General features: G+C 36.5%; 2 protein-coding genes across 3 annotated transcripts; one reads left to right on the top strand and one right to left on the bottom strand.

Annotated features, from left to right (window-relative positions):
* The first annotated feature begins 215 nt into the window (after positions 1–215).
* Positions 216–7,914, top strand: LOC146137949 (cilia-and flagella-associated protein 96-like). The gene is made up of 8 exons (XM_083393844.1): positions 216–422; positions 1,004–1,077; positions 2,142–2,287; positions 2,577–2,714; positions 3,139–3,214; positions 4,566–4,745; positions 5,638–5,810; positions 7,032–7,914. The coding sequence occupies exons 1-8, from the start codon at positions 317–319 to the stop codon at positions 7,081–7,083; spliced, it is 945 nt and encodes a 314-aa protein (XP_083249970.1). The 5' UTR covers positions 216–316; the 3' UTR covers positions 7,084–7,914.
* Positions 7,915–12,215: 4,301 nt separating this feature from the next.
* LOC146137948 (uncharacterized) lies at positions 12,216–23,370 on the bottom strand. 2 transcript variants are annotated; one of them, XM_083393986.1, is made up of 5 exons: positions 23,229–23,370; positions 20,013–20,472; positions 19,144–19,307; positions 17,701–17,832; positions 12,216–14,496 (listed from the first exon to the last, which is right to left on the bottom strand). In XM_083393986.1, the coding sequence occupies exons 1-5, from the start codon at positions 23,305–23,307 to the stop codon at positions 14,387–14,389; spliced, it is 945 nt and encodes a 314-aa protein (XP_083250112.1). In that variant the 5' UTR covers positions 23,308–23,370; the 3' UTR covers positions 12,216–14,386. The 2 variants fall into 2 exon arrangements, with proteins under 2 accessions (XP_083250112.1, XP_083250113.1); XM_083393987.1 differs by having other exon boundaries at positions 17,701–17,829.
* Positions 23,371–24,565: the final 1,195 nt, after the last annotated feature.

The raw sequence follows: 24,565 nt of genomic DNA, 5'->3' as shown, positions 1-24,565 counted from the left end.
GTTGTTCTGACCTGACTTATCAGCCCTGCTTTGAGTTAACAACACTTAAAGTGATGATTGTTGATAAAATAGTATAATAATAGATGCCAAGTCAATACTGTTAGGACTGACTTAAAACTAATACAAATGTTAAAACCAATTTTACAAAAAAATATTAGTACACCTCAAAGATTTTCATAGCCACTGAGTTAAAACTACTTTATTTCGCAGGATTACCCTAGCAATTAAAGTATTCCCCTTTAATTAATTCTTAAAACTATACAGAAATTTTACCAAAAAGTAGTTTTCCTATCTTGTAAAACCCAAAACAAGCAAGATGTCAGGTGGAGGTGGTAAACTGGACATGGAGAGGATTGGACTTTTCAGCGAAGTTGGATACACAACGATAGGCGACAAGTATCCAAAAGTTCATGTTAGCAGCTGTAAGTACCACAACCCAATAACAATTCTTATGTGAACTACTTTTATGTTAGTTTTTCTTTGGAATATAACATAACAAATTTTACTCTTGTCCCCAATGTTGGTCAAATGACATATCGCTGGTAAATTTAGTGTGAAGCTAACTTGGCCAAACACAGTTATTCTAAGATTGATATAATAATTTCTGTTTAAATGTGTACCTTTTTGTGCTGTGATTAGGCTTTATGATGGCCTCAGCATGATTCTGAATAATTTTCATTGCTCGAAACATATCTTCAGTGTTGTTGTACTGATTGACTTAATTTAATGTATAATGGATAAACATAACTTTCTATTTCTAATGGAAACAAAAAAAAGTTTCAACAAAAAAAAACATTAACAAAAAACAGTTGTAATCTTACAATTTATAAACAGTGTAATACCTAAAAGCCACTTGACTATAAGTAAAGAGCTTTTTATATGGCCAGTATACCCCGCCTATCATAGTTTTAGAACCACTACTCTAAAAAGTGTAGTTATTGTCTGGCTGACACAATTTGCCAATACAAATTTGGTATGTAACATTTACTTTTTCTATTTGCAGTGCCGTTTAATGATTCAGCTTATAAGGGCAAGCATATGCTTCCGGGTGGCAGCAAGACAAGATCAGCATTACAGGTAAGGCAAAATACTCACTGAAATGCAGCTCGTTTTGTTTGAGAGCACATTGCTGTTTTTTAGAAACTTACATAACTGAAGAATTGGAAAGAAATAATCCTTTTATAGTAATGCACACTGATCTTTAAAAAGGACAAAACATACCTACAGTATAGTAGATTTTAAATATGTTAATTTAATGTGTGAAGGTGTAATTTGAAGTCAACATTAATAATGAAATTGGAACCACTTATTTTCAAAAATTAATTAATAATTATATACTGACAAGTTACATTTTATTCAACCACAAAGCTCTACAATATTTTAATAATTTGATTCTTTGAATTATTTTATACATTTTCAATTTTTATGAATCTGTTGAATCAACAACTGAACAATGGCATATGTAATTCTACCAATTTAGGAGCACAACCTAAATATTGTATTACATCATTGTTGTATTGTCGCACAATGTCTGTTGACTTCCCTGTTTATTTTGACAACATGCACTAAAAGCGTGTGTTTTGTAAGAGTTGCTGCCCACCTGAAAACTTTAAAAATATTTCTGGTATATTTTTATCAAAATTCAATATAAGACCAATTGTGTTGAACCAATGTCCTAATAAATTGTGTGATTTACCTTTAGCTATTTAAAAATCGATATGCATTTTAATTTACAATTTGCGTACAACAAGTACTGCTTTCAAACCATGCAATAAATTAAAAAGTTATTACAGGGAACTAACTTGTTTTTTTTTTTTTATTTTTTTTGTAAAATAGTTTTTTTGTAGACCAAGTATATAACATCAATGTTAAATAATGGTTTATATTCATTGATTATCAATTAATACCAAAAAGCACCAAAATCCAAAATTATGTTTGTCAATTACTTGAAAACCTAATTGTAAATACCTGCAACTGCAACACTAGGAAAAAAGCATAGTGCAAATGGCTGCACAACTAGAAAACTACACCTTATCGCAATGCAAAATGGTAAAACGCTTATTCACGTAAGTTGGTGGAGAATCATAAGATAAATTGTTTGCAATTGTCTATAAACAACCTAATGGCAAATTTTACTGCAGGCTGGCTACTTTGACAACCAGTTTAAGCGCATAATGGAAAAGGAAGCCTATGATGATCCAATCAAACTGAGGAGACAGGACCGACTCAAGCAGGGCCAGAAGAACATAGGCAAAGCCTTCCTTCCCAATAATGGAGAAAAATTGCCGTATGACCAATTGCCTTTTACTCTTATAAGCGCTTTGGCTTTTGAAAGCATTTAAATTTTGATGTTAAGTATGGTGATTTCGAGAGTCTTGACTAACGAATGGAGTGTACTTCTGTTTCCCCAATTTATGATTTCGGTTTAAATTTAACAAGATTAAATGGTGTCTCAGTATTATTTTGTAACATTGACCTCAAATCAATAGTGTGTGGATTTTTGTTCGATCTTTGCGATTTTTTTGATAAATTACTCTTCTCCCCATGTGTATTTAACCTAAGGCACTTTGTTGCAGATGCGGTTTGGGAAACCACTATGGGACATTTTCAGGTGCCATCGGTGCTTTCAGTCCCGTGTCACGACAACGCAAACCCTACACGGCACCTGGCCGGAATTTTACCACCAACCCCGGCAAAAAGGGAACGGGTTATGGGTAAGTAAGCCAAACCGAGTGTTAGCAGTTTTCGTTTATTGTAAACAGAAATTTACTATGCACCTTCTCATACAGTAGTTTTTTTTACTATACTTACCGTTCACTGCCCTTTAAGCGTTTTAAAAATATGAACAGAATTTTTGTCTTTTTTCACAAATTACTTGTGTCACAGGGAAGTTTTCACTGTGTTTTAGGCTTTTATTTATTTAGATTTTTGTGGTATTTAAATACTAATCGCTTTCTGTTTAAATTGTCTTTACGTTTTTTTAAATCACAAGTTTTTCGTTTTGAGGTTTTACAAGTGAAAACAAAACTAACTTAGTTTATTGGTTATATCTGTTTTGAATATTGCAAGCAATTTTTTACGAGCGAGTAAGCAAATATGATTGTGCCACTTTGCTATAACTTCTCTCCGTTTCTCCAGCTATATGAACGTGACCTTGGGAAAATACCAGGAGCACGCCGTGGAAGCTTTCGATCGCGCCAAGGATATTCGACGGGTTAGTGCGAAGCGCAAAAAATTGAGTTTACATGCCGTATCATGCCATCGTACGACATCTTTATGGTGATATATTTCCTTAAAGCGGTCCGTAAAAACGCACATCTTGCTTAACAATGCTGGATGTCAAGTGTTCGATGGATGTTGAAATGTGACATTAGACTCAATTGTAGTCTCAGAAAAAATATAAGAATATTTCTAATTTAAATGCTGCGCGTTCTACATGTTTTGATGATAGTCGAAATAATTGTTTTAAATAAAGGCTACTGAAAGTGAGCAACCTTTTTTGCTTGCAGCACCCCACAGAAATTATAAATAGTTCGCGGCCCCTTGCTCGTATTTTCGCTGAGTGGTTAACGTGAACGTTACAATAAATGAGAATAAAACAGCATATTAACTTATCAACAAGATTGAAAACACCTTTTTAAATTTTGGCACTTTAATGGTACACAACAATTGTGCCAAGAAGCTTACCAATAGAGCAAAAACTTAAATAAATAATTTGAAATATCTCTCGGCACCCTTGAGCGTTAAAAATGTCACCCTTGAGTCCGCGGCACCTCGGTTGAGAACCACTTGGTTAGTAATATGAAAATCTTGCTGGCTTTTTTGTTGAATATTTTCAAAGAATGTCATTCAACAAAACCAGATAAAAAAGCATATCACACGTGATCAACGTGTTATAACTGTATCCGAAAAAAGTATTGTCAATAAATAATTCTGCTGATATTAATTTTACAAAGGCAGTCTCTAAAGCAGCGATGACAGTTTTGATTTTGTAAAGTTTGTCAATCAACTTTCGAGGCACGGTTTTTACCTTGATATGTGAAGTATGTGGCATCGATTTCATTTTTGCGCTTTTGATTGATAAAAAAGATAAGGTTGCTACACGTTTACAAATTACCAGAGGAGTTGTTTTTTGTTTAATAACAATTACAATTACCAGAGGAGCTGTTTTTGTTTAATATAACTATGCCTGGGAGCAATCGATTATAGCTTTGGTTGTTTGAATTTACAAAAAAGTGTGCGCTGTTTCTGTTCGTAAAATGTAAGACTTGCTAAAACATTACAGAATATATTTTCAAGGGACTTCACGAGAGTGCCTCAAACAGACAAAACTAAATAATGGAAAATGTAGATGCGTATATTTTTTGCACACTGCGATTTTTATTATCTGTCTTTCATAAAAAAATTAGCGCCTGGAACGCTTGACGAACCATTTCCAATATTTACTAACGCCTTGCAAAACACTTAAACATGACCACATACACCACAATTCAGGTTTTGCGCATATCCTTCATAAGAAGACCGATTATTACATATTTGTCACATTTCCCATATTTTACCCGCAGAAAGACCAACAGGCCCACAAGGGCTCGCTAAAGGGCGGCCCCTTTAAGCTGAACCTACACCCATCGTCCTACTTCGACAACAACCCATACAGATCGGATCGCGCCCCTGGGGCCGGCAGACGTTCTTCACCCAAGCTCCCCGCAGTGAAGCCCTTCAAGCCAAGCTCTCCTCCCAAGAGAGTAGGCTACCCCTAAAATATATTTATTGTTATGTCGTTGTAGTTTGTCCTAAGACCTTTGCAATCGCATGAATAGTGGTTTGGACTGTAGTAAGTTCAAGTTAGTGAAACTAGCCTACACATAGTGTTGGCCAGCAGTTCTTAAACTTTTAGTATCGTTTCACCGGCTTTTCCAATTTTGCTATGAAATTCACAAATGATGGCTTGTGACAAATATTAATAACATCAAGGAAGGAATAGGTAATATTCTGCCTGTTTGTCCACTAAATTTTAGGTAATTAAAAGGTTGCTACTATTTTATTATGGTGTAAACGTAACTTGCCTAAGCGTGGTACAAGGTACGGTCAAACTTTCGTGCGTACAAACCTTTGATAATAGTCGAGAGGGTAAGTCTTAGTTTAGCACAGTATCTTAAAATATAATACAAGATCTCCGCACTTACTGCAATGATGTTGATGTCGTGCGGTTGTACACAGCTGAAATTTTAAACGAAAAATTGAAAACTTGAACGATACCAAAGCAACTTTTTTAAACACTTGGCGAATAACGCGCAATACGAACTTGATGAGAAAGATATTCTGATCATCCTAAAAAAACAGAAAATGGGATTTCCGTTTTGTATACGCGAATTGGGAAAGTAAAGACGCCGAATAAAAATGCAATTTTGCCTAATCTAATTAGCTAATGTGGTTATATTTTAGCGAATCGGCATATAGGGATGCAATCACAACGTTTGAGTACAAAAGCCGAGATAAATAGTTTTGATTACAAGACTAATTGCAAAACAGCCAAGCCATAAGTTACGTAGTGATAAACAGTTGACAGCATAAATAACCTGCAGCTAAAAACACGAGTCATGTATGGACCCTTTCACCTATACTCGTTCTACTCAGATCGGCGGCGCGAAGGCGGGTACCTTCGACCCGTACCCGTCGCACTCGAACGACCCGTACACGGTGAAGGCCAAGAAGGTTGCAACCACAAACAAGGAGGGAAAACTGTTCCACCCTTCGCCTGGCGTCAAGTCGCGGCCCACCAAGTCGATCATGGCCCAGAACGTTATCAGGTCGGTGCCGTTTTGTGTGTGTGTGGAATATACCACGTACGGAAACCACTTTGTTTCAAGCTTTGTATGGGAACACACAATAAGACTTAAAAAGTGACCATACCTAGATTTTTTATACTTAAATATTATTATAGTTAGTTTTTTATTTATTATTCGGAAAAAAGCGACAATATACCTAAAGCAGAAAATCTATAAAACCATAGTATTAAGACCAACGGCATAATAAAGCCAAATAGGCAGTGATCTCCAGTACAGTATACCATCGGAATCGTCTGAATAAGACCTAAACCTGTCGGAATACATCCTAAAATCATCGGAACAAGGCCCAAATGACTAAAAGCCTTAGTTAACTTTAGGGTTAACGACGTATGCTGCCTTTATTGGTCTACGTCAAGACCTCCCAAAAATTTCAGTGTGCAATCCCTTTTTATTTATTGTAACTTTTCGAGACCCTTTAGGTTTAGCAGTGTCATTTTTTGCTCGGTGCGCGTTATAGTTAAATTATTTTGTAATTAAAAGACCTTGCTGTAAATTAGTCATGTCGTTTACATATCGAAAGGAAAAAAGGACGACAAATTTATATAATTCAATAACTGGGAATATTTATAGATCAACATTTTTGTTGTTGTTCAAGAATATGTGTTCAACGGCAGTGTTTTTTATTTTTACTGCTGTGTTTTAATGGATTACCACCAAGGATTAATTATGCCCTTCAAGTTTTATTTCTATCTAACAAATCTCATTTTCAATCCATAGGTTTTTTTAAACTAACTCGACCTATTTTTTTCGCACTAGTGCCAAATCAACGCTATTGTTAGTATAGAGCAGTGCTGAAGATTTTAGCATCCGTCAAAAAAAAAAAAAAATACATGCCCGGAACACTTTTTCCAATCCGCAATTTCTTACCTTTAAAATATCTCTTGATATATGACCAGTCAATATAGGTATATTCTTTATTAGTAACAGATCTTTTTATTATTATTAGATTATGGATAGCGTAAATTCAAGTGTCGCATGCTTATTGCATGCATATTTTTAATACAAATAAAAAAAAAAAATTTTTGTGAAAACGAAATTTCCACTATACAGAATCGATCGAGGCACGCTATAGTGTGTCACGGCACACAGTAATCAATGACCTACTTCCTTAGCAGTAATCAATGACCTACTTTTTTTACCGAAAAACAGTTACGATATACAATTTGTTATTTTCTTTCTCAGGGAAGTGCATCGGGACAACTACAAGACGATGCAAAGCGTTATGGCCTATTAAGGATCGTGTCAATTGTTCAGTTTACAGCTTTTTTATTTACTACCTACTTCGTTGCTTTAAATAGTTGGGCATATATGTCATCGTGCTGAAGTCATCAGTTCCGCTTAAGAATATAACATAAAAGCTTATCGCTATTTGAAAAAAGACTAGGATAATAATCATCAGCTGATATGCGTGGTCTAGTTTTCTCATTTTTACGCTACGGCTGATGCATGTAGTTATTCTATTCTGATTTTTTTGCAATGAAAATGCCAATTTATCATTATTAAACAGGCTTAACGATCAAATATTTAACGTTGAAATCATATTTGGCCAGTTTTATAGGTACCATTTATGAGTTTGTATAGATAAGTTATACAATCCTATTTTGTTTTCTAGATTTTTAGGCTTTATCTTTAAAAGCCACACGGGCTTTATATTTAGCACAAGATAGAGAGTTTTCACGCATATGGGCTTTCAGTGGTTTCGTTATCATTGTATATTGTCATCGACCAATCTTGTTTATTTGGCCATAGTAGATATGTGATATAATCGTTAGATGGCGTTAAAGAGCAAACATACAAAGGTATAACGCGGGCACTGCAAGTGACTATATCTGGTTCTATGTTTTAAGTTGGTGATTGGCCTTTCTTGACTTTGCATTGCGGCTTTTTGCGAAGTCGCTAGAATGTCATATACATGTCATACAATTGTGCGTCCCCATTCTAGTTATGTTATTACTCTGCTTACGCTTGATACTTCTGAGGGGTGGAATTTCAATAGGACTCTGGTCATAAGTTTGATTGTCTGGGCTCTAATGCAACGAATTCGGCTCAAATAAAGTAAAACAAGTCTTCTTTTCTTCGCCTTTGTTTTTCTTTTCTATTACAAAAAAGTGAGATTAACCACAAATACCACTAAAACCAAAACAGAAATATTAACCACAAATACTGCCCTGGTAAAATAATGTTCATCTCCGACATTTCGACGTCCTGTTAAATACGCCTTTATCAGGGTGAGTGATACGAACCCTCATAACACACTTACGTTTAAAAAACAAGGGAAAACAGCAACGTCAAAAAAACAGGAAGAAAAATATATTTTTTATAAGACATGTTTTGATTTTTGTTGATACTGTTTTTGATAGAAACAGTATTAAAACAACAAATAAGGCTTCTTTAGATTGAATATTACAAACCGACACAGGAGTGTACAAAACACGTTAAACGAAACACTCGTGAAAACAAACTGGAAAACTTTCCAATTTTTTCTGATTCGAAATAGTGTTTGCCCTTGGCAAAGTCGAATGCGTTCACGACCAGCCGCGAAGTTAATATTTACGTTTAAATCTCAATTGTTAATACCAATTTCTCATAAAAAGCTGTCGCGTGCGAACCTTTCCTGGACCAAGTTTCCGTGAGGAATGTTTTGAAGTAAATTTGTTTCGTTGAATTTCACCAGGTTGGCATTTCAGGCAAAACCAAGCCTTAATTTGTAGAGTGCACGACATTGTAATACAACATTTTAGAAACAATAAAGTTACAAGAAATTTGGCAGCTTGGGTATGATCAAAGAGATTTTTGTTTATATATTTTTGGTTTAGTTCTGGCTATCTGCAGTAACGACTCTTTAATGATAAATTTTACCAAGTCTCTATGCAATTAAATATTTAAGACAAGCGTTTAAATTTGTACAATTCTCCGCTTAAAACAACCAATGTTTTGTCAAAAATAAGTTTAACGACGATTGCATTAACGTCCAAAAGCTAATAAATCTTCAAATGGGCGTTTCTCCATATGACGTACACACGCGTAAAATCTGTTTTATGAGTTTCGGAAGACCTACAACTTGTTTTCGTAAACCGTTTGGTGCTTAGAACGAAGCAATGCGACCGTTGTCAACTATGGCCGAACACAACCTGAGCGCAATACATTCGTTTCTTTTCATGAAGGTTAGCAAATAAAGTCCAAAGTGGGCCGTCGCAATTCGGCAAACAACGGGCGGGATCTTGAAGTTGGGGTTATCACTCATACCGCGTCTCAATTCACAAAAAGTGCTTCAAAACTATTAATCAGACGAATTTTTGCAAAATAGACGTGACCCAACACAGGCCAGGCGCGCAAGTTTGAGTGAAAAGTTTCATTTCAACTATAATAAGCATAGGCGCTTGTTATCTGTTGGCTGATGGGACTGTTTGCTGAGATCTTCATGCAAATAACCTGTGTGTTGTGTGGTAAAGTGGCCTTCTTTCTACAAAATTTTCATGTTTTATGGGACAATAAGGGCAGAACCAGGAAGGCACGAGGCGCTACCCCTCCCCCAACTTAAAAAATAAACAGAACATCGAGAGTATAATAATACTGTTAGTAATAGTATTATAAGTAGAAATACAGTCCACAAATAAGGCTCCCTTATATTTGAATATTACAAACAGAAAGATGAGTGTACAAATCACGTTAAACGTTAACATAACACTCGTGAAAACAAACTGGAAAACTTTCCAAATTCTTCTGATTAGAAATAGTGTTTGCCCTTGGCAAAGTTCGAATGCGTTCACGGCCAGCCGCGTAGTTAATATCCAGCCGCGTAGTTAATATTTACAGTTAAATCTCAATTGTTAAAACCCATTTCTCATAAAAAGTTCTCGCGTGCGAAGTTTTACGAGACCAAGTTTCCGTAATAATGCTTTGAAGTGAATTTGTTTCGTTGAATTTAACCGGGCAAGCATTTTAGGAAAAGCCAAGCCTTAATTTGTAGAGTGTAGGAAATTGTAATACAACATTTCAGAAACAATAAAGTTACTTGGCATTTTGCAGCTTTGGTATGATCAAAGAGATTTTTGTTTAAATTTCTTTCTTATTATTTGGCAATCTGCAGCAATGCCTTTTTAATGACAAATTTTACCAAGCCCATATGCAATGAAATATTTAACACAAGCGTTTAAATTTCTACAATTTTCCGCTTATCAACCAAATGTTTTCAAAAAAACATTCTCTTTGTAAGTTTAACGACGACTACATTAACGCATAAAAGCTACTAAATATTCAAATAAGCGTTCCCCATATGACGTACTCTTGCGTAAAAATCTGTTTTATGAGTTTCGGAAGACCTACAACTTGTTTTCGTAAACCGTTTGGTGCTTAGAAGGACAACATGCCAATACGTTGGGATATGTTTGTGGCTTGCAAACACCAACAAAAATACCGACCTAGTTGACTTAACAAGGAGCCAGCCACTTTTTGTCAACTGCTTTGTATGGCCGAACATAGGCTGAACGCAATACATTCGTTTCCTTTCATGAAGGCTTGCAAACAAAAGAAATGCCTATAGACAAAACGTTTGTTATCTGTTGGCTGGTGGGACTGTTTGCTTAGTTCAACATTATAACCTGTGTGGTAAAGCTTTCTTCCTACAAAATTTCCCTGCCCTGCTTTATTGAGACAAAACACACATAATAGGGCAATGAGGGGTAACCAGGAATTCACGAGGGATCTTTCTTCCCCTCCCCAAACTATTAAAAAATTAACAAAACATAACTATAAAGGAGATTGGCGAGCTTTTCAGAAAGGGATTATTTCGTGGCTGAATCTTTATAATTCCAATTACCTTGCGGCAGTGTACAACGTCTTGGCAATATCGCCATTATATCGTATACAAGACCTCTTCAACTTGAAAGTTGAACACGATAGAACGCATTGTATGTTTATTTGCACTTTTTGCAACTTTCGGTGTAGTTTTTCTACCGCTGTTGTGTCAATGTCTCGCAACCAATTTCAATTCCACATTTGTAAAGACTTTGAACGGGAACAAGACGTTTCCTAAGGTTACTCATATCATGACGTCATGCTATGACGTAGATTAGGGATGTAATTACTGAAATTTTTGCCTGTCTCCAAACGAAAATTTAAACTCCGGTCGTACATCATGCAGGAATTACATGAAAACTATTCCCGAAATTTATGCTGTCATAAAATACTGACTATGTTAAAGTAACAGGGTTGGAAAAACATTGTGGCTTAGTGTCCAGGAGTTAAAAAAAAAGGAGTCAAAAATTTTGCATACGGTTTGCTGTTAATGTTGAAAAATTACTTGTGTTAAACTCATGCATGTTCAACGGTTTTGTTAAATAAATAAATATTGTTCAGCAAATGATTGTTAAGCCAAACTTAGATAGGTTTTCTGAGACATGTTAAAATTGTTTTTGAAAAAGGTATTTAGTGCTTATAGTAGGCTAACTTTGTTGGAATACCCATTACCTGTGCTTTGAATGATTTCGACCCACACAATACAGTTCATACGAAAATTACCAACTAATAACTTTTATTTATTACAATGCCCGGTGTGAAACCAGGCATCACAATCGATACGAGGAGTCGAGGACTGAGGGCGTACATGTTGCGGGTGGTAAGCCTACACAGTTTGTTGACGAGCAAGACTGAAGAGAGTAAAAAACGGAACCAAAAACCTGTCTAGTCAGCAGTTGTACGAGTGAACATGTGTCTGGACATACTGGGTTCAATAACATCGTGTCGTTTTAGCTGGAGATGAAATGTAACTTTGACTTAACCACATGTGACAGCAAAGTTTAGGCCCTGTACTATACCTGTACACTGCTGGCCTGCGCTGAAACTTCTGTCCTGCAACTTAAAGTGTTAATCAGCGCCAAGGTTGTGTATTGCTTATAGGCTATGCCTGATAATTGAAATAAAACACTGAATATGAAAATGTACCTTTGATTGTAAGCTTGATAATTTCTTTAAAATGTCTTCCAAATACAGAAAGCAGCAAATGGGTAGCTTAGAACTATTAAATTGTCTCCTTAGTTCTGATATATTAAAACCAATATTACGCTATAATATAGTTTTATAACATCATTCGAAGAAAAAGTTGCTAATAAGCTTCGCGTGCTGCCTTTCAATAGAAAGTTGTTAAAATATCTTTAAATAATAGTCTGTGCTACCCGAGACCCCTGTCCTACTATTGCATCTTATAAAAAGCCTGTGCCTTGAATAAGACTTCACAAAATGTCCTATAAGCAAATGTTAGTTGATAAACTCCCTCTCTTTTAAAGAAGACGGTTCATCACTTATACTGCAACTGCTGCATTCCCCTTAGTTTCAGTAGATTTTCGAATACAATTTTTTATTGGTTTGCTAAAAAAAACTTTGCTTGAAGAATATAGGTGCCAAAGTTGGAAATAACAGAAAGAAGTAGGCTATCCGTTTAAAAAGCAAATAGAAAAGCAATTTCGCAAAATAGATTTATACTATGACCTCAAAAAATAAAATGCAGAGATAATACGATCATAAACAAAGGGAAAACAAAGAAATGCTAAAAAAAGCAAAAGCAAAATATATACAAAAATATTTTATATATACACTGGAACATGGACTTAAACATAACCATTAATTGCTATTAGGTGTATCGTCGTTGAGACTGCTTAAGTTTGATTGCAATGACTTCTTAACAATTTGGCACCAAATTATTTCAGTCGAAATACAAACCATAAACCAATAAGACCTTTTTACAACAAATTCATTCATTAGATCTTTGTGCGCTAATGGATTGGTTTAACTAAAGAGATATGAAACTGAACTAAGAAACAATAATGGTCTACGACTCTACATAACCAGTTGGTTTGAAGAAACGTAAACAAATATAAATTGGGTTATGTAAGTCGTACAATGGCGAAGTTAATAATCAATAACGTTCTTTAAAACCAACAAAAGGCCCAAAATAAAAAGGTTTGTAAATATTAGCTTTTGCAACTGGGCTTTAGTTTGGCTAACAGAAGTGCAATCTTTTGCTGTTTGTACATTTAAAATCAAACGTTATATGCGCTGTTTAGTTGTAAAATTCACTAAAAGCACTTACTGTACTTACTTAAAAAATATCTTCAACCAAAATTTTACTTTGTCTCAGGTTATAATACTGAAACGTCAATATTGTTTGCACTGCAAGGCATTTGCGAGAAGAGATTCTAAGTTGTAAAATAGGCAGCCCAGTCGTAACACGGGCTGCTCAAATAGTAAATACGAAAGTTATACAAAGCACAGTGAGGAAATGTAATGGTAACGCCGTACGGAAGGTTGTCTTTCTGTCTAATAAGCAGTACAAAAATTAAACATTTTTGCTGGTAAAAGTTGCTAGAGATAGGCGGTTATACATGTTCACGAATAAAAACGTGGAAACACAAACCTTGCGTTTGTCCACAAGTAGATTTTTACCATTCCGCTGTACAGTTTTTGGGTACCGTTATAGTTGTTTACATTTACCCAGGTGGTTTAGGCGGCGGCTGCTGGATGAAAACAAAATAAAAAAAATCACTCAAAAAATCATAAACTGAAAAGGTATAAACACGCTTACTGCGACATTGAAATACGAACAAACATTGCATAGGAGATGATACACGCGGAACTACAATGGCACACGATTCTTGCATCCATATGTTCGTCTCGGAACTTGCAGTATGCAATAAATTGAAAATGGGCAGCCTGTGCCTTCAGCACACTTGCCAGACTTTAAGTGGGATTTGTACAAACTTTTATCTTTGTCCTATAAAATCGATTTGGAGGCGATACCCAAAGCAGCAATATTTGTTGTCCATCGATATAGGGTGGTAGTCAATCCGATACCCAGTTAATTTGTGCCTTTAACCATGGTTTAAATATACAAGCAGGCTGTTAAAGTTTAAGGATAGTATTTTCTCATAACGATAAAGGTTAGTATTTATCTTTTTCATAAATTAACAATCAGAGGTAACTTTTTCACAAATTAACAATCAGAAGAACTACTGGCCAAAAGTACAAACTTTGGACAACTTAATGTACTAAATTTTATAAATTTGACCATGGTAGAGGTATTTCGTATCAGATCGACGGCCCTGGAGTACTTTTTGCCCAGACTATCGGGTATCGCCTTTGGAATAAAATGCATCGAGGCTAGTTTCGATAATTTTTAATTGACCGCAGACGTGTGCCTTGTGAGGTTTTTAGCGATAAAAGTCATGGTTTGCACATTTTGTGAAATAAACGTCGCTAATTTATGAGACACTTGAGCACCTCGCCTTTTTAAGCATAACGCGAAAACTAAAAAGCTTTCTTGAAGGGAAGAAATCGTCGCCGGGTATTACAAGCACATCTAAACCGCAACGCGACGGTTGTTATCCCGCAGCTGCGCAATGCACCTCTGTGGTGCGAGGTGGGCGACCAAACGGCAACGGCATCAATCATTCATGAAGCGCTGTTGGCGAGCAGTTTGCGCAATTGGCCAGGAGCGTTGCAAGCGGACCATCCATCCGTCTTGTGGCATCGCATAAAAGGCATCAAGGAGTTTCCGACGACCCGGGCTCGTTTGGAACCGGATCCTGGGTCTGTCTAACGGTCCCCGGCGGTTCTTCGGGAACGACGGCCGATCTGCTTTCTTCGCGCAGCCCTGTTGTAACAATATAAAATGCCTTGTTACAGTGATGCAATGACTTAACTTAAATAAACTTTGTTTTCAAGTGACTTGTCCTAAGTGGTTTTGAAAAATAGGCGTGACTTGACTTGAGTCTTTTGGGGCAAATGATTTGACTTAGATTCAAGTCATTGCAACACTGCCTTGTCATCTTGACGCAGTTCTTGTTTGATTGCGTTGTAAAAACGTCAGCTCCAGCATTTGAGCGGTTTAACGCTCGTAAAGTACAGGGAAATACTAAAAAGACGGTCTTTGTAAGCTGATACTGACTGCGGGCTAAAAATAATAAATTTACACGAACCTTACAATAGAATGTATTTTTTCAATTATTTTTTTAAAAAAACTTCAGCGTTTTTACGCAGAATGTCATAACGAAAGCTTATACAGGGACATTGGATTATGTGCTTGTTTGTGTTTGTTTGTGTTAAAACCTGAAAAGAGTTGTTGAAATCGTTGTTTTCTTAGTTTCGCCCTGTTTATAAACATCAGCACAAAACCCAAGAAGATTGTCTTAAAATAAGTTTTTGCACATTGACTAACAGTTGCCAGCACAACAAAATATAAATATGAAAAATAAACAGAATGTGATACAAACTAATAAGAACTCAAGTTCAAACATACTACGCCTGAAAATCTTCCGTTGTACCCCTGGTGGTTCGCGAACCAAGGTTTTGAAAACCTGCCTTGAACCATTAAAAATTCCCGAATAGTCAAATAAAATCAATGTTTATTATTTCATGATGCCGTATACTTTACGATGTTGCGTAACAGAGTTCTTTACGTCATTGCGCCGAAAATTCAACGAGAGATTGTCTTACGTATCATGTATTTTGTTTGTTTAGGAAGAGAGCAAATTGGCATGATTGCTGTTCGAAGTGGCTTTAAAACCATAATAATTGACAACAACAGGAGTAATATAAGAGCCGAATTACATACACATATAGGTGTTTTTGGACACACATTAAGGCAACCGTTATTTCATGACGGCCTACCCATGCGCTCTATCAAAAGGTCTAACGAAAGCTATAGAATGTAAGACCACATATGGTTTCGAGTGTTACTAGCCTCTACTTTCCAAGTATTATTGAGCATAAATCAGTTCGATTGACAAACTGGAAACTAGTCACCTATATATTTATCGCCGAAAAAAAAAAAAAAAAAAAAAAAGCCGAAAATACGCCGAAAACTTCATAGTGTGTAACTCAGTTTATATTGTCAACTGGAAATGTTAACCTCCGTTTGTCCACCTCTTTAATTTGACAAAATGGCGCAGATACGCGATAGAAAATAACCCTATGTTTTGTCAATTTGGTCGTGCATTTTTCGATCAATAAAAGATCTTTTGGTTGTTAATGCTAAACAGAACAGGAGCATAGAACGAATATCGAAGCCCATACAGACCTATATATAGCAATTTGTGAACTGTTCGAATAAATCCTTATTTATTTTACCTATATCGGTTCGATATTCATTTTACGCAACTACAACCACCAGCCATTACTCTAAAATTAAAACAAGTTCTCATATTAAAGTCCAAGTCAAGTCACAATTAAAGCAAGTCAACTTCAAGTCACGTCTTTGTCATAAAAATACAACGTTAAGCTATTAGAATTTTTAAACTCGTACGAGAAAATAACTGAACTAAAAAATAGAAAAAGCGCAACATATAGCATGCAAATTGTTTATGTGCAAAAATTTAAATAAATTGCTCACTTCTATGAAAAAAATATCAAATGAAAACATTTTATTTAAACCCAAGTTAAGACTTTAAGTCAAGTCATTTTTTAAAAAGACTTGCGTCATGTCAAGTTAAGTCATATGAAAACGGTGACTTAAGTACACTTAAGTCAAGTCATTGACTAAAGTCATTACAACACTGATTTAACAAATAACCCACCCCTATACGGAGGCCCGGAGGGTCATGTAAACTGGTCTTTAATGGGCGATAAAACTGACTAAACAACGTTAACTGACCTCGGAATAATATTTACCCGGTGACTCTATCAATGGTTAATGCACGGCCAGAGGCGTAAATGTTTACTCAAAGCGGCCGATTAAATATCAAAACGAATGATAGAAGCGCCATCTGCGCCACGAACAATGTGGAACGAGAGACAGCTTTTAAGTCAAAGGTCACGCAAATAAAATATCACGGACTCGGCGAGTATATGAGCTTTTTGGGTTTTAACAGTTGCTTCGGGTTTACTGATTCTTGTGATTTACCGTTTTCAACCAATGTTACCAATGTAATAGTTGAATGCAACTTGCGGAGATTTCGACAACCATATGGATCTTAAGAATGTTTATAACCTTTTTCGTTATTAAAATAGTTGGCCGATGTCGAGTACAGTTTTACTATTAGTAGCCTAGTAAATTATTTAAGCTAGAGTGTTCACAGCTATTCTGCGTTTTTAATGGGGTCGATTTTCTTGTTACTGTACAACGAATTACTATTTGTGTGATAAAAAGAAAGCACCTCACTAAAAAGGTGATACACTAAAGACAAGAAAAATAACTTTCGCTTTATAGGTTGCTTTCGCACTAAGATTTACCTGGCCTTTTTGTTACAGCCAATGTTTTGCTGGCAATAATAAACCAGCTAAGCAATAAAATTTGCTTTTCAGGCACTTTGTAAATTCAACTGTCTATTAAGATTCAGCTGTCAATTGACAAAGTGTACAAACAATAACATGGAAAAGCTCAAAACAAGGGCAAGCTATGTGAATTGAACGAGGACTTTGTTTATGTTTTGATAAAATTTTATACTAACTTCCTAGTTTATGTGTATACCAAAGATCGGTTAGATAAACATAACTGGAAACAAGTCACCCATATTTATCACCGCAAATAACCAGTCATAGTGTAGCGCCGTTCATTGTGTCAACTGGAACTGTTAACCTACGTTTTTCTACCTCTATCATATGACAAAATGACCTAAAACCTCGATAGAAAATAATCGACATTTTGTCAATTCGGTCGTGCATTTTTGGATAAATAAAAAAGTTAAAACCAGCAAACACTAAAAACAAGAAAGATGTGTGCTTAATTGTTTTAATGATTCTATACTAATTCACGAAGTATGTCAATCATTCAGAACTCTGTTAACTCAGCGGTAAGATATTTAAGCTGAGTAAAACAAACTTTGCTTAGTATGAAAATATCTCTGGCCACAACACTTACGTTCTTCTTCCAGCATTTCCTTAAGTTTAACCACGTCGTCGTAGGTCGGTGGCGATATGATGTCTGTACAGAGTGACACGGAACTGTTTCCTCCATTCGAATGTGCGTAAAGTCCGACTGGTTGTTCGCCTGCTAAAAACAGTTCAATCAGCGTTTTCAGTTCCGACAAATTAATACAGTAGCCTACTGCTGATTGCTCAAGCCCTGTCAATCCCTTATTGAATTTATATCTGGCAATTATAGTTTTGTTTTTTGTCTACTAGAAAAAGCATATTATTAATACCTAGAAGGCTAGAGGGACAATAATATTCTTTGTTCGAGGTTTAGCCAATCGTACAACTAGTTATATCTTCTAAAGTGCTTTGTGTTTTGGTAACGTCGGGAAATGATCATAGCAGAAATTCCCGACAAAGGTTTTTCTGGTTGACTTCTAAGTTACACGTCAAAATAAAAAAATAAAAAAATTATACACACTTCCAATATACATGATTACAACAAGTTGAAGCACCTAACATTACAAGGACCACGCGTTAAATTAAACCAGTGGTTCTCAACCGAAGTGCCGCGGCGCCCTTGTGTGCAATTTCTAATGATTAATGGTGTCAAAAAGTATTTGAGAATTTTTAAGAATCTCATTTTTGCTCAGTTAGTAAGCTTCTTGATACAATATTTGTGTACGATTACGATTAGGACCATTATGTTAAATTACATTTCCCTACATGTTTCAAATTGATTGTGTTGCTCCAGTTCCATTTATAGTGATATTTCAGTGAAACACTTAACATAAAGTCCAGTGGAGGTGCCGAAAATCTATTTCTTATTTCTTTAGCCGTAAGCCATAAAAGATTGAGAATCACTGAATCAAACCAATGCACACCAAAGTTTGTTTGGCGCTATACTTGCAACGTTGACAGTTTCTGGCTTATAAAGTTGGAATATTGCGGCTATATAAAAGCAAGCTGAAGGGTCTCAACCTAATCTCAAGCAGGCTAAGTTAAACCGGTGAAAATGAGAATATTTTAGGGTTGAATGGATTTGGCGCTAGTTAAGTTGAAAAGTGCCTCTTTTATCTCAAGTACAGGTTTATATAAAACGCACTCAACCGACAAGCTCAATGGCTATATTTTACCAGAACCGAGAAGCAAAAAAAAAGCTGTTTTCTTATTTTCTGACAGGATTGCGATCATGCTTTAAAAAACAAGGTAAAGTTACGTCAAAGGCAATAACCAAGGTCTGGGGGCGTAGCGATAAGTAAATACCAAAGGTTTGACTATAGGCCATTGTTGTCTACAAATAACTGGATAAAGAGAAAAGAAACGAAAAAATACAGAAAAGCAAAGATCCTAACTGGGTAATTATTTGAACTATTTGTCCAAGTCATCGCAGTCCCAAATTGGCATATTTGAGGTTTGGCAAACCTCGTCTATTGTTGAGTCTACTAACCGACAAACGCCAAGTTGTTGTAGGAGGGCGGGTTTTCCGAGAAAGGCAAAGGTGTGCCGTCGTCTCTCGTTGTAGCTCGCCGCTGTCGCTGGTGTCGCCTTATTGCGTTGAGACGTTCCATCTGGGTGACCCGCTGCTGGTGCTGCAGCCGGGCGTATCGCCATCTAAGCGACAGAAACCCGGTTAAAATCAGCAGGCGCGACGCGTGAAGGCAATTTTCGCGTCGAATACGGTCGCCTGCTGTTCAAATTTAAATCATAGCACTTTTTCTCCTCGCGGTATTGGGAGACTATAAATTCGGGATACCTTTTTGAAACGTGGATCCCTGAAAAATAATTTTGGTTTGCGTTGAAATTTGTAGATATCACGTTGTAAATTGATGTCATAAAACAAGTAAACTAAGAAACCTGCTGTTTGCGGTCGAAAAAGTGTGAAACTGAAATGCAAAAATATTAGGCTCTGAATCCTTTCTGTCAGAGCTGCGTAGTCGAACTCGGGACCTGTTTGGATGAAGTCGGACTTGGGACTCGGTACTACAACCAAGGACTACCCAAGTCCAGAGTCCGACTTGCGCATGCGCAGTACCAAATTCCGACCTGTTAAGGTCCCAAACTGTAAATTGTAAAGGTGAAATAGCACATGGTGCCAATTTTCCAACCACGTATTGTGTGTGGGTGAGTTATATGACATCTCTATGATAAGATTGCTGATGTCCACCTTTTATCTCCGAAAACACTGCACGATTTTTTTACAGTAGTCATTTCAAAGTTACGCCTCCTGAATTTTTGCTTAATTTAATAAGGAAATTGAAAAAAAAAAGTTAGCAGATTTCGACAAACGCGTATAAAATCAGTGTATAGTATAGTTACCTGTTTATTGCCATGCAGCAGGGAGGGAAGCTGACTAGTAGGAAGAGCACGCCGATGTAGGTGGGCAGGTAGGTGAAGTAGACGATGAAGACGATACCGATCGTGAAGAAGATAAGGCCGGTGAAGATGCCCGACATGAACTGACCCAGCCAGTGCTGCGAGTAGAAGCGAATGAAGCCGGAGCGCCTTCTTCCCTGCTGCTCGGACTCCGGAGACTCGCTCTGCCGGCGCCGACGGCTCGAATCCCCGCCGTTTGCTTCCTCGTTTCCTGATGTGCTTCCGGGCGTAGCTGACTCGTGGACTATACCGTCCGGATTCTGCGGCTCATAGTCCAACGTGACGCCGATCTCGTCTTCGCGCCACCTTGTCGGCGTCTCTCCGCTTTCGACGTCGCGCGCGCTCGGCGCCGGGGAAGTACCGTCCTCCGGCGGGGGCAGGTTGCCGTCGATGTTGCTGATAGCTGCGTGGAAAAACCTTTCGGTACAGCACCATCTTTTTTATCTTTAAGGTACCGTTAGCCGTTAGTTAAAAGATACTTTTTAGTAATGCAGAAAAGCTAGGGGGGAGATATTTGATTTTTCGGCTCGGGGCTAATACGTAAAGCCAAGTGGTCGTACCGGTGGTGTTTTAAAACTATAAGATATTGTCGGCACCCATCCAGTGTTGTAATGATTTATGTCAATGACTTGACTAAGTCAGTGACTGGACTTACTTGGGTTGAAATTTAAGTGTTTTATCTACCATTTTATTATGAAGTTGAGCTGTTTATGTTATTTTTTGCAGGTTGAAAGTTTAGATTGCTACATGTTGTTTTATGATTACTCTATAGTTAAGTTATCGGACATAATCGAACAAGTTGATCAATTTTAATACTTTCTCGTTTTACTTTTATACCAGTTATTTGACTTGGAGTTGACTTGCTCTAATAATGATTTGACTGGAACTTTACTCGGGCAACTGATGACTTGGCCTTGCCTTGCTATTTTTTAAAAAGACTTGATTTCGAACTAAGTTAATGCACAAATGACATTACTAGGAATTATTGTAACACTTCATCGATCAGATACCAAAATACTATTCATTTTAACCATGATTTGCGATCCAACGTTTAATTTTCCATATAGTTAAAGTTAAATATAAGTATATTTCTCACAGAACAGTAAATTTACAACCAAAATAACCCAAACTCCCTAAATTTAAGATAAATTCTTGCCTAATAGCCTGAAAGCATTAGTTTTACCAGTTTCATTGTGTACCATGTTTCTTTTTTTTATTTATAGCAAAGATTGGATGCCTGTACTTTTACACTAAAATAAAAGGTATTGGTATCCGCGTATCGAGCATACAAAATCATGTTATTAAAAATAAAAAAGTGGAAAATTGCAATTTATGTCATTGTTATGTACGTTAAAATTACGAAGCAAAAACTAACTTCTCGGACAAATGTTTTCGTTTATTGCGCACTGTCTTATTCCTACTTGGAATAAAAACAACAATAATAAACCGTGGAATAGGGAGTCATATACACGAAATAATACCATTAAGCTTCGTAATTTATTGCTTCAAGACCACGCAGTATTTAAATGTAATGTAAGACCGTTGCAAAAAGGGCGCAAAAAAATCCTATTGCGCGACTAACACATGATAAGTCGAAATGTGAAGATGCAAATCAAGTGTATCGGATGGTATTTAGCATGTATAAAGTGCCAATTGTCGCCGATTTTCCAGCCCAAGAGCAATTGTAAACGAACTATAGGCGACAGCCTGAAAATAACAACAAACAGTGACGAATCTTACACGAGGCCTTGCGCATGGCTCGGCAACGATATCGCAATTTATGCTCAGTCATGGCGCGCCACAGTTCACCACAAGCGAGGTTGCGGCGGCGTCGAATCAATTAGTCGTAAAGTGTCGCGTTAGTTAGTTGCGTCATTCTATACACGCCACAAAACGGGTGAGGTTAAACGGGCTCGCACAGTCTTCACGTAACAGTTGTATGACGTAACCATCAGGCAGTGTTGGGCAGCAAGTCGATTGCGAACTTATACTAGCTAGCACAATGCGACTTTCAGCTTGTTAGCCGCTAAATCTGTTATTCCATAAAATCGAAAAGCGTTAGTAGCAGGACATCTGTCGTTCGCTTAAAATTAAATAACATACAGTAAGCCTTGGGCGATTTTACTACAAGGCCAAAGACTGTCGCCCATCTTTAACTTTTTCCAGAAAACTTTGACTTGAAAACCCACAAACCCATATCTAACTGGACACCATTGAGAAACGCAAATTATATGCTTTTGATTTTTGACAATGTAAAACATAGAACGTGTGTTTTAACCAAATTAAGAGCCAGAACTACAGAAAATCGGATAACACCCATTTCTATAAAATTAACTCAGAAATACAGCTTCAAAACCATAGCATAGCACAGAGAATATCATTGTAAATTCCATTTGTAACATTTGAAGTTTGGGAAGTTGCAAGCTAGAAATAACTATAGCAAATACCATGCGCTTTCTTTTTGAACGTTAGTAAAAGTGTACAATGTACATATTCGAATCACGAACACATTGCTTAGTGTTGTACCAGTGTTGTAAACAAGTTATTTTGAAATGAATCAAGTCCCAGTCAAGTCATTTGTGACATACCTTAAGTCCAAGTCAAGTCTTTTTAAAAATAACAAGTCAAGTCTCAGTCCAAGTCATCAGTTGCCCAAGTCAAGTCCCAGTCAAGTCATTTTTACAGCAAGTCATCTACAAGTCAAACCACTAATATAATTATAAAACGATAAACCATTACAATAGGCAAACTCCTCCAAATATAAGCCATAATTCAACTAAAAAAATGACAAAACAAAAAACAACATGTAGCAATCTAATCGTTTTGTGTTCAAAACTTGCAATAAATAGATCACTTTTATAATAAAATGGTAAATGAAAACCCTTAATTTGAACCCAAGTCTATTTGACTCAATGACTTAAGTTTAAGTCAAGTCATTTGTCTAAAAGACTTAGGTCAAGTCAAGTAACTTTACCAAAACGACTTGAGTCAAGTCAAGTTATTTGTAAACAGTGATTTAATTACACTTAAGTCAAGCCATTGCCTTAAGTCATTACAACACTGTGTTGTACTATATCCAATTCCTAACTTACACACTTTATCCACTCCTATTTTAAACTTACAGCCCAAAGCATGATAAACTGGCAATCTTTCGTTTACCTTGAACATCGTGGCTTGGGTGGACAGAAGGTTTCCGGGTAACTCTGTCAAAGTGGGCCGACATGGATTGGAAGGCCATTTGCAGTTCTTTTCGTACAGCAGAAATCAGTTAAAAAAGTGACAAGATCTACGGGCATTCTAGTGCTGTCGTGCAGCCGGTGACGTCTAAATAGCAGTAAACATTGTGATGACCAGTTGCACGCTTGACAATTTACAATTAGGCCGAAAAAATGATCATCGCAACTACATGAGCGCCACTGTACATTACACAACTGCATCAAGTATATGTTAAAGTTAAAGGCTGTATGTATAGCTAACAAGTAACAATTTGTCTCACACGTCAAAATAAACGTGTTTACAACAAAGTGGATATTTTCCTTTCATTAATAACAACGAAATATAGATGGGTCTTAGTTGTGCAGGAATTCTCAACCTGTTTTGTACGTTTTACCCATTTTACCAAAGACGAACATCAGATTCACCCCCATTATATAAAACGGTGTTCATTTATTAAAAAACGTAAGTAACAAATTACATCAGTTATATTCAATGCGACGGCTGTCCTTGCTTTTTAGCAACGAGTTGTTCAATGTCTGGTCAAGTCGTAGATAATAACTGGGTCTGTGAGAAAAGACCAAAAACTAGTCAGCAAATAACTTCTGGCAGATTATTTCAACGCCAAAATAAACATATTTACGTATAATTTTTACCAAAAAAATTTTGCCAGCGTCTTAAGACCGGTCTATATTTTTTAAATTTTGAAAATATTGTGACAAAGGTAGGCATCACAATCACCTGCATAACCATTAACCAGCACTTACATTTCAAAAGGTGTACCAAACCTTACAGTTATCTGTACTGATTGATAAATCATTTAAAACCCGCTATCGCTGAACTTTCTAGGCCTAAACTACACAAATATTAAATATAAAACAAACTGTCTGCTTGCAGACACGTTACCGAAATCAATGCCATGACAAAAAGCTGATGAATTCAAACACCAAAGACATAACAATGAAGTAACTAAGAGATAAGGATGTTACCAATAAATTAAAAAAAAACGTATCAATTAGCAAAGCATGACGTTACCGACACTAGACGATAAAGAATCAATGGGCTACTAGGCTAGCTTCAAATACCGGTTAATCTCAACTAGGAAAGAAAGCTACCAATACCTACATCTGGCACAATGTTTTTTCTCCCCTCAACTGATGTGGATATTTTGATTGATAACTCATTTACCCCCCAAAACGAAGAAAACTTACACCCTGTGGTAAATTTACCCTAAGGTTAAGAAAGGCTGTCGTTGTATAACAACGTGGTCCTTATCTAGTAAC

The sequence above is a fragment of the Ascidiella aspersa genome, chromosome 7 (assembly GCF_963924565.1).
Source record: "Ascidiella aspersa chromosome 7, kaAscAspe10.2, whole genome shotgun sequence".
NCBI classification, from domain to species: domain Eukaryota; kingdom Metazoa; phylum Chordata; class Ascidiacea; order Phlebobranchia; family Ascidiidae; genus Ascidiella; species Ascidiella aspersa.
Note: the sequence above shows the minus strand (reverse complement) of the source record. Positions and strands in the feature narration are given on the sequence as shown.